General features: G+C 51.8%; 1 protein-coding gene across 1 annotated transcript; it reads left to right on the plus strand.

Annotated features, from left to right (window-relative positions):
* Positions 1 to 11,151: 11,151 nt before the first annotated feature.
* Positions 11,152 to 12,078, plus strand: LOC311198343 (olfactory receptor 14A16-like; the record flags this gene model as incomplete). The annotated part of the gene is made up of 1 exon (XM_084272265.1): positions 11,152 to 12,078. The coding sequence occupies one exon, from the start codon at positions 11,152 to 11,154 to the stop codon at positions 12,076 to 12,078; it is 927 nt and encodes a 308-aa protein (XP_084128391.1).
* Positions 12,079 to 14,588: the final 2,510 nt, after the last annotated feature.

A 14,588-nucleotide genomic window follows, 5' to 3' on the forward strand; every position in this document is an offset into this window, starting at 1 on the left:
GATTGAGGAGTGTTTAATGTAATGATGAATCTTGTCAGGTTTCTTTTGTTGGTTGGACAATAACTGCCTCTCTGCTGCCTGTGTGCAGCCGGTTCTCTAATTAAAGCAGGGGGAGCTGGTACAGAGGGGCTGTAACGCCCCACTGTGGAGTGCAGCAGAGAAACCTGATGTAAGGGCAAGGGATGCAAGTCCCAGGTGGCTGATGAGAGTCATGGTGGGCTTGTGGAGATGTGCAGCAAGGTTGTCCCCACTGCCACAAGGGAACCCTTTTTTGGACCAATCCAGACCTCCTTAGGAGACACCCTGGATCAATCTCAGAGTTTGTCACCTAAGGAGAGGTTAAAAGAAAATAATAATCTACACTCTTACAAAGAAATCAATTTTACTCTGAGCTCCCTTTGAAACCGCTTCCATGATCTGTACATCTCTTGAAGACTTGAAGATAATTACACAAAGAGACATAGCTCGTTAGGGCTTGCTTTTTATTTTTATGAGCCTTTGGGTGCATTTGGTGCTGAGTCCTTGAAGCTCAGGTATTGAGAGGAAATTACACAATAAACTCAATGTCAAAAGCCAAAGTACCCTCAAGTATTAATGAGTCCCTCTGAGAGCCATTTCTGGCTGAGCCTCCCCAGGGACTCGTTAGAACAGGTAATTGGAGGCCATGTTGGCTGGTAGGCAAAGGCAATGTACAAGCAGCTGAGATGCTGAGAAAGCCCTGGGTTGGTTTGATGAAGCATAAAGGCCAAGCCCTGACCCCCAGCCCAGGGAAGACAGATCCTGTCCCTCAGGCATTGCTCAGAGCTCTTCCTGGGGCAGCACAACGTGGGATGTGTAATGATGATGGAAAGGACAATGGGATGAGAGTACCCAGACTTACCAGGGGTGTGTCAGGAGACACTGAGCCCCACCCCAGTTCCTTAGGACAACATTTCTCCTTGTAGGTCCATTATGACACCCCCAGTACAGAGGCAGGCTGTCCATTGTGACATCCACAGTAGCTGGGGAGGCTGTCCATTATGACATCCCTGGTAGAGAGGCAGGTTGTGCATTAAGACACCCCCAGGACAGAAGAAGGCTTTAAATTACCACACACCCCTTATAGAGACTTGTGGGGCAAGTCACCCCCTGTATAGAGGCAGGTTGTCCTTTAGAGCACCCTGGTACAGAGGCATAGTGTGTTAGATGACCCAGACAGAGGCAGATTGTCCATTATGACACCTCCAGTACAGAGGCAGGCTGTCCATTATGACACCCACGGTATGGAGGCAGGCTGTCTTTTTGGCACCCTGTTACAGAGGCAGGCTGTCCATTATGACACCTGTGGTATGGAGGCACCAGGTGCAAGACTCCTCCGGTATAGAGTCAGGCTGTCCATTACGACACCCCCGGTAGAGAGGCAGGCTGTCTGTTACCACAGACCCTGTACAGAAACACTGGGTGCAAGACACCCCCATTATAAGGGCAGGCTGTCCTTTACAGAACCCCGGTACACAGGCAAGACGTGCCAGACACACCCTGTACAGAGGCATGGGGTGCCAGACACTCCTGGTACAGAGGAAGGACTTGCCAGACACACCTGCTATAGAAGCCAACTTTCCATTACAACACCCTGATAAAGAGGCAGGCTTTTCATTTCGATATACCTGGTACATGGGCAGGCTGTCCATTACCACACACCCCGTACAGACACACAGGGTACAAGAAATCCATGATACAGAGGCAGGCTGTCCTTTACAGCACCCCGGTACCGAGGCAAGGGGTGCAAGACACACCCTGTACAGAGGCAGGCTTTCCATTACGAAACCAGTGGCAGCGAACCAGGCTGCCCATTGTGACACCCCTGGTACAGAGGCAGGCTGTTGATTGTGACATTCACCTTACAGAGGAAGGCTGTCTATTCTGGCACCCCATGTACAGATGCACAGGGTTCAAGACACACTTTTTCCACAGGGAGGCTGTCTGTTATGTCACACCTGGTACAGAGTCATGCTGTCCATTATGACACACCCCGTACAGACACACGGGCTGTAAGACACCCCCGGTTTAAGGGCAGGCTCTCCTTTACTCACCACAGTACAGTGGCATGGGGTGCCAGACACACCTGGTACAGAGGAAAGTTTTCCATTACAACACCGCCAGTACAGAGGCAGGCTGCCAAATACAACAGCCCCTGTGCAGACACACAGGGTGCAAGAAACCCCCATTGCAGAGGCAGTCTGTCCTTTAGTGCACCCCGGTACCGAGGCAAGGGGTGCTAGACACACCCTGTACAGAGGCAGGCTGTCCATTATGACACACCCACTACAGAGGTAAATGGTCTGTTATGACACCCCCAGGAGAGAGGCAGGGAGTGTATTAAGACACCCCTGGTTCAGATGAAGGCTTTTGATTACCACACACCCCATACAGAAACACCTGGTGCAAGACAACCTTGGTATAGAGGCAGGTTGTCCTTTATAGCACCCTGGTACACAGGCACGGGGTGCCTCTGTCCCTGGTGCGAGGCTCCATGGACAGAGGCAGGCTGTTGTGACAAAGGCAGGTTGTGCATTGTGGCATCTGCGGTACAGAGGCAGGTTGTTCATTGTGACATCAACAGCACACAGGGAGGTTGTCCATTATGACTTCTGCCTTACAGAGGAAGGCTGTCTATTCTGGCATCTCATATACAGATGCACGGGGTTCAAGACACACTTCTTCCACTGGTAGGCTGTCTGTTATGACACACCCGCTACAGAGGCAGGCTGTCCAATACCACACTTCTGGTATAGAGGACAGCTGTCCATTGTGACACCCTGTACAGAGGCACAAATACAAGAACTCCCCAGTATAGAGGTCAGGCTGTCCTTTATAGTACCCTGGTACAGAGGAACAGGCTTCCAGACACACCTGGTACAAAGTCAGGCTGTCCATTGTGGCACCCCATGTACACAGGACAGTTGTCCATTACGACACCCCTGTTACATAGGCAGGCTGCCCATTACTGTTATAAATGGCAGTGACAAATTTGTAAATTTCCAAACACAATTTGTTTAAGCAAGATGCGAGCAGGCAAAACAGCGCTGGGCGACAGGACCCAGACCCTTGCTCCTGCAAACGGCACGCGCCTCACCCCTCTGGAGTCCCCTTTTCATAGTCCCGTAGTTCCGGGCACACGTGGCATATCCTGGTGTTTTTCTGTGGCCATGTAAGCTGGTAGTGGGGGTCGTCCTGGTCCCTCATAGTCCTCCTCTACGTTGTGTTAACTCATTTAATCCTATCAGGATATTGCTAGTGATGAAACAATGGTCTCCCTTTGCCCTGGTTTACCTATTTACAGTCATAGTAGGTTTGAGAACAATTCCTAGTTAATCTACTTATCACACCTTCTGGTGCAGTCGACTCATTTCTGGGCAGTCAGTGGGTAGGTAGGTCTGGTGGACTTGTGTTCCGTGGAGAATGAGTGTCAGGTGAGCGACAGCTTGGTCTGAGGAGGGGTGAGAGGGCTTCTGGCCCACCGGAAGCGACTGCCAGAGGACTAAGTGTACTTCTGAATGGACGTGTGCTTCCAAATTCATGGTCCCCAATGCAGACGTAGTTACCCTATCCTGGCTCCCCTGCTAAAGGGCTGCTTCCCCTGAGGAAGGAGATGGAGGGAGCGCCCTTCATTGCTGTTGCCTGCCCCGCTGGTAGTGACTTGTCCCTGGGGAGGGCTCATTGCCCTTCAGAGATTGCCATATGTGACTTGGGGCATCAGCAGGGCTTTTGCACCTCATTTCCCAGTACCCCCTGAGCCCCCTCATCCTCCCAAAGAGACACAGAGATGTTCAAAACAAAGATATTTTAATGGAGAACAACAAGAGAAAGAAATGTCCCATCAAAGAGACTCTATGCCCCCTACCCAAATACACCCTCCCCTTCTTCCTCCATCACCAGCCCCCTGCTTCAATCTCATTCCAGCTCTGGCTCGACTTCCCACTCCGTCACCCCTGTCCTGCCAGCGAGAGCCCTGTGCTTGCTGGATGGATTTGCTGAGGCGCTCAGTCCCCGCATCCTGCCCCACATCTGTGAGTCCACAGCCTGGGACGGTGTCAGGTCCATCCCTGCTTCCCCCCACAGGTCCCAGTTATCCATGCCCATGGTGTCTTCGAATGTCAGGATGGTGTTGGCAGTCTCAGGGAAGCTGTAGGTTGGGGTGAGCAGGTCCTGGGGCAGCGGGTGTTCTTCCACAGGGGTTGCTGTGCCTCACATGATGCTTTGGGCATGCTGGCCCAAGACAGGCTGGTCATTGGAGCTGGTTGTGGGAAGACCCAGGGAGGCTGGGGCCAGCACACTCCCCTCTCTGCCGGTGCCTCCAGGCTGGCCCAGCATGGGGGTCCTCCCAGGACTGTCCTGGCTGGCATCTGCTGGGTCCAGGGGGCATCCCAAGAGCCCTAGGGCCTCCTGGAGACCGTCCTCATCAAACACTGCAAGGTCTGATACTGGGTCCACGAGCAATTATCCGGAGGACTCATTGCTGCCTGGGGGGTTGTTGGTGCCTGGGGGTGCCTCCATGGATCCGACTGTTCCCAAGGTGTTGATCTGGGCAGGCTGCCCCTCAACGTGCTGGTAGCCAGAGATGTCTGTTGGCAGCACTGAGGGGCCTGGGGCTGGTGCTGGCCCTTCTCTTCCAGTGCATCCTGAGTCCACAGGCTTGTGGCTGCTTCTGGGACCACCCTGGGTTCCACTCACTGTGTCCAGGGGGCAGCCAAACAGCCTAAAATCCTCTTTGCAAAGCCCCTCCTCAGACACTGAGAAGTCTCCGTCCAGCTCCCCAAGAGCTGGGTTGTTGTCACCAGCAGAGGGGCAGGGTGGGGTGTTGCTGCCCGGGCAGATCTTGCTGCAGGGCTGTGTCCCAGGAGGTGTGGCTGTACCAGGGATGTGTTTTTTGGTGGGCTGCCCCTGGACACTGTGGTAGCCAGGGATGGATGTTGGCAGTGCTGGAGGGACCAGGATCCTGGTTGTTCCCTGGTGGCTGTTGGGTGTCACCTGTTGCGGCTGGCCCTGGGGGGTCAGAGAGACTGTCTGTTCAGAGAGGGTGTTGAAGACCCACGGGACTCCCGGGGCAGCACCCGGCGCGGGATTGTTGCGAATAAACATCAGTGTCCCAGGGGGAGGCGGCCCTATGATTGTCCACTGGATCTGGATGAACCGGGGGTCGAACAAGCAGCCGCATGGACCCCTCTGCAGACCTGTGTAGGAGGACAGGGAGCCGTGCTGGAACAGGGAGACACTCCATGCCAACAAGCAGCCAGTCCTGATGGCTGATATCACCCAGCTCTGTGCCAAAACTGCTCTGGAAACGGGTGATAGGGATGCTGGCAGTGCCCGTGGGTGGGAAATACCGAGAGCGCCGGGGTGCCAGAGAAGACAAGGATGCCATACCTGCCAGTTGTTCCTGGGGTTCCTGGGGGGTCAGAGACACCAAGCGTGCCTGGGGTGCAGGGAAGGGCTGCTGCTGGCCAGGCAGTTGGTACAGGATGGCTGATCCTGAAAGAGAGGCATGAACAATGGCCAGTGGTCATCTCTGCTCTTGGCCCCAAGAAATGAGTGTCCCTTGCTGCAGAGGTCAGGGTGGGTTCCTACCTGGAGGGTAGACGGTTTGGGGAAGGACAAAAGTCTGCTGGAATTGGTGGGACAGGGGGGCCATGGAGCTGTGCGGTCGGAGCTGCCTTAGTAGCGGCACCATGGTCCGTTCTGGCTCTTGGCTGCTAAGGACTCTCTGGTGTCTCCCAGGAGGGAATGTGGGGGCTCCCCGTGTTCCACCCCAACTCCTATGATGCCACAATGATAGGGGTTGGCAGGCAACTCTGGAGATCATCTAGTGCTACCCCTTGCCAGAGCAGGATCACCTCAAGCTGGTTTTGAATGTCTCCAGAGATGAGATTCCACAAGCTCTCTGGGCAGCCCTTTCCAGGTCTCTGCCAGCCTCACAGGAAAGACGTTCCTCCTCATGCTCTGGTGGCACTTCCTATACTCATGTTTATGCCCATTGCCTCTTGTCCTGTCACTGGGTTCTAATTCCTTTAAAATCAAAATCATATTCCAATCTAAAATCAAAACCCCTAGAATTAGGGTGACTGTAGCAATGTAGCTTTTGCGGAGTGGGCTTGTGGCCCACGCAGACTCATTAATGCCCTAATATAATCAGGCCTGGGGAAGCTGGCAAAGATTGGAACAGGAACAGGAGCTTGTGAGAAACAAGCTTGTGAGAAACAAGCCTGTGAGTTAAGTAACTGCAAGAATGCTGACAACTGCCTTACAAAGGAATAAACCTGACTGTGTAACCAATTGTTAGCAATAGTGAGACACATGTAAGGTGGGTGAACAGAGCATATAGCCAATAGCACTGCAATGTAACTTGTGTGCTGATGTAGAAACCTATATAAGCTCTGTGTGTGTTTGAATAAACGAGCTCAGCATTGATCACATTGATCCGAGTTGAGACCGCAAACCTCTGGCACTGGTGGCAGGAAGGCTCTGCAGAGCGACCTGGACAGGCTGGATCGATGGTCAGAAGCCAACTGTATGGGGTTACACAAGGCCAAGTGCTGGGACCTGCACTTTGTTCACACTTACCCCAGGCAATGTTACAGGCCTGGGGCAGAGTGGATGGAGGAAAAGCATCTGAGGACAGCCAGCTGAACATCAGGCAGCACTGTGCCCAGGTGGCCAAGAAGGCCAACAGCATCCTGGCCTGGATCAGGAGTAGGGTAGTGATTGTTCCATTCTACTCAGCTCTGGTGAGGCTGCACCTTGAGTACCGTGTCCAGTTTTTTGTCCCTTACTACAGGAAGGACACTGAGATGCTGGAGCGTGTCCAGAGAAGGGCAACGAATCTGGAGAAGGGTTTGGAGCACAAGTCCTGTGAGAAGTGGCTGAGGGAACTGGGCCTTCTTAGTCTTAAGAAAAACAGGCTGAGGGGAGACCTTATTTATCTCTACAACTATTTGCAAGGTGTGGGGAGGTGGGGGTTTGTGTCTTCTCTCAAGTATCAAGCGATAACATGAGAGGAAACGGTTTCAAATTGCACCAGGGGAGATTTAGGTCACATATCAGGAAGAATTTCTTTACTGAAAGAGTAGTCAAGTATGGGAACAGGCTGCCCAGGGAAGTGGTGGAGTCACCTTCCCTGGTGGTATTTAAAAGGCGTGTAGATGTTGTGCTTGTGGACATGGTCTAGAAGTGGACTAGGCAGGTTAGGCTGTGGTTGGACTCAATGATCTTAAAGGCCTCTTCCAACCACAGTGATCCTATGATTATATGGTAAATTTCCAGGAAATTCCCATTCTGGTGGGAAAGCATTGCCATTACAGACCAGTAGTGGAGTGATTCAGCTGATGAAAATGTGCTTGTAAATTTTTTATAAATGTCAGGTAAAAAGAAAAGAAAGAAAAAGTTTGGCACCTTTTCAGGTAAACATGGTTCAAAGACACCACAGCATGTCAGTACACAGTGTCTGGGTCACAAGAAACCAGGAGATACTGCATTAGGAATGGGATGAATGTGGATCATGGTATTATAGCTTAGAAAAGCTAGGAGGAAAAAACCAACTGAAAAAGCTACTAAATACAGACTGGTCGTAACGGGGGTTCCATGGCCAGTGATATGCAGAAGAAGATAAGCAGTTATTGCTGCTTAGAGATATCCATTCATAAGTTTCCACATGGCATCCTTGAGCTCCTGGTTCCTCATGCTGTAAGTGAGGGGTTGAGTGCTGCAGGAACAACGAGGAAAGAAATGCCAATACCAGGACCAAAACATAGGGAGTAGATGGAGGGAGGCATCAGGTAAGCAAACATGACAGTGCTGACAAACAAGGAGACAACCCCCAGGTAAAGGAGGCATGTGGAAAAGGATTTGTGCTGTCCTTGCTTTGAGGAGATCCTCAGCACAGCCCTGATGTGCTGTGACAGCACAGAGATGACTGCAAAACACCCAAAAGCTAAAGCAATCTCTGACCACAATTTCCTGGAGGTAGGACCGGGAGTGAGAGAGCTTGAGGACCTGGGGATTCCACAGAAGAACTGGTCAGCAGCATTTCCATGGCAGAGGGGTAGTGACAGTGTATTGGCCGTATGGAGCAGAACACTGAGAACAGCACCCCTGTGACAATAGATTTAAGAAGGAAAATAAAAATTAGCAGCTGCTTTTTGCTGCCAGAGAAAAGAGTGAGAAAATGGGAGGATCTTTCCAGACAACAAGGTCAGTGAAGTTGGGGGAGATGATCTTCCAAGCCTCATAGCAGAGATTCCCCAGCAACCGTTGGAGAAGACCATGGTGAATGAGGCTGTTCCCCCACAGCCCATGCTGGATGATATGGAACCCTGATTCTACCTGAAAGGAAACCTGTGCAGGAGCAGGTTTGTAGGGCAGTGGAGGACCCACGCTGGGGCAGTCTGTTGCTGAAGGATGGCACCCCATTAAAGTGACCCACCCTGGAGCAGTTGGTGATGATCTGAAGCCATGTGGGAAGGACTCACATTGGAGGGGTTCATGGAGGACTGTCTCCCATGGGTGGGACCCAATGCTGGAGCAAGGGAAGACTGTGAGGAGTCCTCCCCTGAGGAAGAAGCATCAGAGACAATGTGTGATGAACTGACCCCAACCCCTATTCCCCATCCCCTGTGTCACTCAATCAGAGGAAGGAGAGAATTGGATGGGTTTTTATTGTTGTGAGACTCTGTTCTGCCCATGAGAGTGACCGCTGCAGGATCTCTCCCTGTCCTTATCTTGAACTTTTGTTACATTTTCTCTTCCTTATGCAGCTGAGGAAGGGCAGTGATAGAATAGCTTTGGTAAGCACCACACATTGAAAAAGATGTGGAAGAGGAAAGAATACATGGGCATGTGGAGTCAGTGGTCATAGGCTGCAGTAATTGTCATTAAAGTCTTGCCCAGGAGGGTAGTCAGGAAGAACCAGAACGGCAACTAAAAGCTTGATTTGTATCATAAACACCCAGGTGAGCATGGGGAGCAGAAGCCTCTCCCATGGGATCCTAAAGACTCATTCCTGGTCTTCAGTTTTGGATATAGGTGAATGGGGGTGACACGCAGTTTCGACCAGATGAGATCCACTCTCATGGAGAAGGGGATGTTGGCAACTTGCCTCCACCCCCTTTAATTCCCAAGAGAGCTCAGACCAGCATCTCCCAGGAAGAAGGTGCCTATTTCGTACACACCAGAACTGGGGCAAGATGATTCGGAGAACTGGTGGGTTTTTGGCAGTCATAGAACAGAACTGCATGCCCTTCCAGCCCCAGCACTGCGAAGCAAGGATGAGGGGCCAGGAGTGACTCGCCTGACTCCCTTCCTTTCAATGGGGAAAAGACTCCCCTTCTTTTCCCTGCCTGGGGGTCCTGTCTCACGGGGAGACAAGGAAAAATGATTGTCCTGCCCAGTTCTGGTTTGATCAGGAGAAAAAACGGCTGGACAGCTGAGGGAGGGAATATCAGTAAGGACTTCAGTGTCTTTCTTTTGGTTCTCTGAAGCTCCAGGGACACACCAAGGGAGGCCAGAGGGGATGGAGTACGTGACAGTTCCACCTGCTCCTCTGCTGGGAGCTGGGTTGGGCTCCTGGGATGGAGATAGATCATGAATCATCACAGCACTGCAGAGGGACAGCTCTGCCCAGGAGCAGCTTTTCTACCAACCATACAGGGCTGGGGACACTGCCTGGAGGCACCGAGGGGAGACCTGTGAGGCTGACAGAGCTGACAGATGCTGAGAGCTCACTGGAGGAGAAATCTCCACAGCACTCTGCCTGGTATGTCTGTGGGTACAGGGCAATGCAGGTTCTGTTCCTGGAGGGATTTCCTAAAGCTGGGACATGGGACAGTGTGTGGGGTCTGTCAGGAGGACAGGTTCCCTCTAGGAGCAGAAAGTGCTGCCTGGAGGGGATGCCTTTCTGCCCCATCAGAGGGACAGGGTAGGACAGCTGTCTTCTCCTGGGCATGGCTGCAGAAGTGTGAAGCAGCGTGTGCACCCCGGGATGCCCAGGGCTGTCCTTGTGATCAGGGTCCCTGTGCCCCAGGGTCTGTGTGCTGGGGCAGGGACTCTGCTGCTGCCAGGGTCAGCACTCAGCCTGCCTGGTGGGCTTCCATCAGCATCGCAGCAGAAAGAAGCTATGGGTGGACAGTGTGACCCATAGAAGGGCAGTGTCTTTGCTGTGTGTTTTCTAGCGCCAGCTGATCCCTGGTACTTTCCTGGGGACTTTTCAAGAACACCAAGGATGCATTTTCCAGTCCAGGTAAAGAGACTGCTTTGAATTTTCAGCTCTTGTGGACTCGGTGGGAAGTGGGACCTGAGCTTTCATTGGTAACTTTTAAGAAGGCACTTCAAACTCACTTATCATTAGAACTTGTCAGAGCATCCCCTGAGCCCTGCACACACAGAGGTACCCAGGGCAGTGCCCTGATGCCAGGAGGGGTCTGCAGAGCAGAACCGACCGCAGGACGGATGGGATGAGATCTGTGAGGACAGAGCAGGAGGTGACATGGGCAAAGAGAAACAGCTACAGGGACAGTTTCAGGCAGCAGAGACATTGTCAGGGAAAGAGACGGAGATGCTCCCAGAAATGTCATGGCAGTGGGGATGTGGGACCTCCCTGACATCCCCTGCAGTGCAGACCATGATGTACTAAAGGGAACACCAGGGTGTGATCACAGAGCGTCCAGCACAGGGCAGCTGAGAGCAGGGCTAATGGACAGAGCAGCTCTCCCCACTCTGCACTCAGGGGAAGGTTCCACTGCCACTGCAGCAGCAATGTCAGGGAGTTCTGACAGAAGAAACACACCTCAGTTGCAGTCAGGAGAAAACCAAAGCTCCAAAGCTCTGCTCTGCCGTTGGGTGAAATTGGAGTGACAGCACTGAAAAGGTCATTCCTACCCACAGGGGATTTAGTCTGAGATCATGCTATTTACTCACTGCTGCAAGGCAGGATGGATTTCTTGAGACCCCACAGCTGACCCTCCTCCCAGCAGTGGTACGCTCAAGCCAGCACAAACAAGACCTTCCTTCCAAAATTGACCTGGAAAACTCTGCCCAAATACTGATTTTCCTCAGAGAAGAGTTCTCTAAATTCTCTCTGCCTTTTCCTCCTTGGACAGGTCTACATGCCAGCAAAAACATATGTCCAACAGCAGCAGCTCCATCAGCCAGTTCCTCCTCCTGCCCTTTGCAGACACACGGGAGCTGCAGCTCCTGCACTTCTGGCTCTTCCTGGGCATCTACCTGGCTGCTCTCCTGGGCAACGGCCTCATCATCATCACCATAGCCTGTGACCACCACCTCCACACCCCCATGTACTTCTTCCTCTTCAACCTCTCTCTTACTGACCTTGGCTGCCTCTCCACCACTGTTCCCAAAGCCATGGCCAACTCCTTGTGGGACACCAGGGCCATTTCCTACACAGGATGTGTGGCTCAACTCTTTTTCTTTTTATTTTTGATCTCCACAGAGTTCTGTCTTCTCACTGTCATGGCCTATGACCGCTACATTGCCATCTGCCACCCCCTGCACTACGGGACCCTCCTGGGCAGCAGAGCTTGTGTCCAGATGGCAGCAGCTGCCTGGGGCTGTGGGTTTCTCTATTCTGTGCTGCACACAGCCAATACATTTACACTGCCCCTCTGCCATGGCAATGCTGTTGACCAGTTCTTCTGTGAAATCCCCCAGATCCTCAAGCTCTCCTGCTCAGACACCTATGTCAGGGAAACTGGACTCATTGTGGTCGGTGTCTGCTTATTTTTTGGTTGTTTTCTGTTCATTGTGGTGTCCTATGTGCAGATCTTCAGGGCTGTGCTGAGGATCCCCTCACAGCAGGGACAGCACAAAGCCTTTTCCACCTGCCTTCCTCACTTGGCCATGGTCTCCCTGGTTGTCAGCACTGCCGTGTTTGCCTACCTGAAGCCCTCTTCCATCTCCTCCTTTTTTCTCGACCTGGTAGTGGCATGTCTTTACTCAGTGTTTCCACCAGCAGTGAACCCCCTCATCTACAGCATGAGGAACCAGGAGCTCAAGGATGCCATGTGGAAACTGACAACTGGATGTTTCTAAAAACTAATCTACTGCTCATATAACAGATTAGGTAACTCACATCACAACTGCTCCCTATTTAGAAAGAGTTTATAGCTGGGGGAGGGGAAGGTTTGGTTTCTTTTTTTGCCTTCGACTCTGTCTAAGCTTTAATAACATGCTCCATGTTCATCCCATTCCTAACGAAGTATCTCCCTGTATTGTGTGACCCAGACACTGTGCTCTCTTTGCATCATGTCTGCCTGCAAAGTCCATTTTTTCCCTTCTTTTTATTTTTTCCTTATATTTAGAAAAAAATTACAAGCACATTTATTTCAGCTGAATCAGTCGACTACTTGTCTGGAATGGCAATGCTTTCCCACTGTGACAGAACGGGAATTTCCAGGGTTGGTACCCATGGCAACAGAAGAAATACTCACCTTCCCCTGTACCGGCATTACCGCTCGGCTGTCTGTTTCACCTCCCTCATCATTCAGGTGTTTCCACCTTTCCTGATGATACGGCCATGCCTAAGTACATCCTTTTCTGCAGCCTAGCTGGATGTATGCACTTCACTCTGATCACAGGTTTTCACCTCTGCTCTTTGGTCATTCAGCTCCGCTCAGCTCTCCGGTTTCTGCTTTGAGCTTCAGAGAGATGGAAACATCCCGTCTCTCAGCAGTCTAATGAACTGTTCTATCAGCAGGTCAGTGTGTTGATAAGTGACCTTTCTATGTATCTGATTAAAGCTGTTCTGGGAGAGAATCTCCTCCTAAAGCTGACCCCCTTCACACGCTGCTTGGCCGTAGCAGGCAGCTGAGGAGAGAGATTTTGTGGTTATTAAACTGTGTCATGTTTAACTGTTAAGCTATTTAAATGACTAAACTGTTTAAACCCAAGTAAAATCTAAGTGGTTTGGACGTTGTGAGTTGTTTAATGAAAATTACTTGAAGAGACATGCTTGTAACTGCTTTCTGGATGCTAATGAGCCCACCGTACATTTTCTTCTGAGTCCACAGACCTCAGATACCAAGAGGAGAGTGATGAAACCTCTCCAGAAGTTAAGTCAGGAGTAATGCCCAAAGTACCTTGAAACATCTACAGGCCCCACTGGGAGCCTTTACTGACAAAGCCTCCCTATGAGCTCGTTACAGCAGACAACTGGGGGCCATGAGGACAAACACAGGCAAAGCACAGGCAGCTCTGATGCTGAGGACACCCTGGCTTGGTCTGATGAAGCAGAAATGCCAAGTACTGACCTCCAGCTCCAGGGCAAGGAGATCTTGACCCCCACATTTGACTAAGGGCTCTTCCTCGGGATGTGGGGAGTGTGACGTCAAGGGAAGGACAGGGGTATGAAACATGGAGGCCTACCCTGGGGTGGGTGCAAGGGGAAAACAATGGTCCATGGCCATGAGGACAATTTGTCTCCTCTGAGGCCTCTGTGGCAGGGACATCGGCCACAGTCAAGGGGGCAAAGACCTCATTTCTATCAGGCCCTTTGAGACTGTCCAGAACCCTTGGCCATCCATACCACAGTCCGTCCCACAGTTCCCCACACCTGTGCCTGTTTCCCTGCAGGCACCTTATCCCTTTCCCGACCATGTCTTACCCCAGGATGTTCCTTCCTGTTCTGCCATCTCTCTGTCCTCACCAGCTGTTCCCACAAACACAAAGCCACCAGCTCATTCACACTTCCTCAAAGTGACATTTTGCACCACAGCACTGCCCTCAGAATGACATTCCTTTATCCTCATGTCCGCTCTGACCTTCAAAGCTCCAGTTTCACCTTGACTTCCTTTCTTATGTTCTTTCCCTGTAGCACAAAGAGGGCTGCCCTCAGGCTGCACTTTCCCAGGCTAAAGAAGCCCCAGTCTCTCAGCCTCTCCACACAAAACCCCTAACTGTATCTGGTCAGACTTTCTGTGACCACACAAGGGTTTCTCCACATTCCACCAGACAAGAAAGCCCCACACAGGGACTGACAGCTCCAGACTGGGCCACACCGGTGCTGAGTCCACATGGATGAGAAGGGTCCTTGTCTGCGTGGCCACGTTCCTCCCAGTGCAGCCCAATGTGCTCATGGGCAGCACCTCTGACTGCTATGGCATCCCCTGGAATGACCAAATTCTTCTCCCTGCAGCCTGTTCTCCACCCGTCATGTCTGAGCCTGTCTTGATGTGTGGGTGTTGTGCTGGAACCTTTTGTCACGGTTTCGTTCCAGCCAAGAGCTGGACATCAAGAGGCCACGTTCTCTCTAGGAGGAGGATGTGGGGTGGGAGGGATTGGAGACAGGGGGAAGGGAGGGAAATGAAAACAAAAAAATAACATACAACACTGGTGATGCCCAGTGCAGTTTCTCACCGAACCACACAGCTCAGGCCCTACAGCTCAGAGCCCTGCACTCCTCCCCCCCCCCTCCCCCCCCAACAGCCCCCTTTATGCTGAACTTGATGGAATTGGCATGGAATACCCTCCTTGGCCGATTTTGGGTCACCTGTGCAGGTTTGTTGAGGTCTTTTTAAAGGGAAACTCCATCATTTTAATGGTAC

Source organism: Gallinula chloropus, assembly GCF_964237585.1.
Source record: "Gallinula chloropus genome assembly, chromosome: 17".
Taxonomy (NCBI): Eukaryota; Metazoa; Chordata; class Aves; order Gruiformes; family Rallidae; genus Gallinula; species Gallinula chloropus.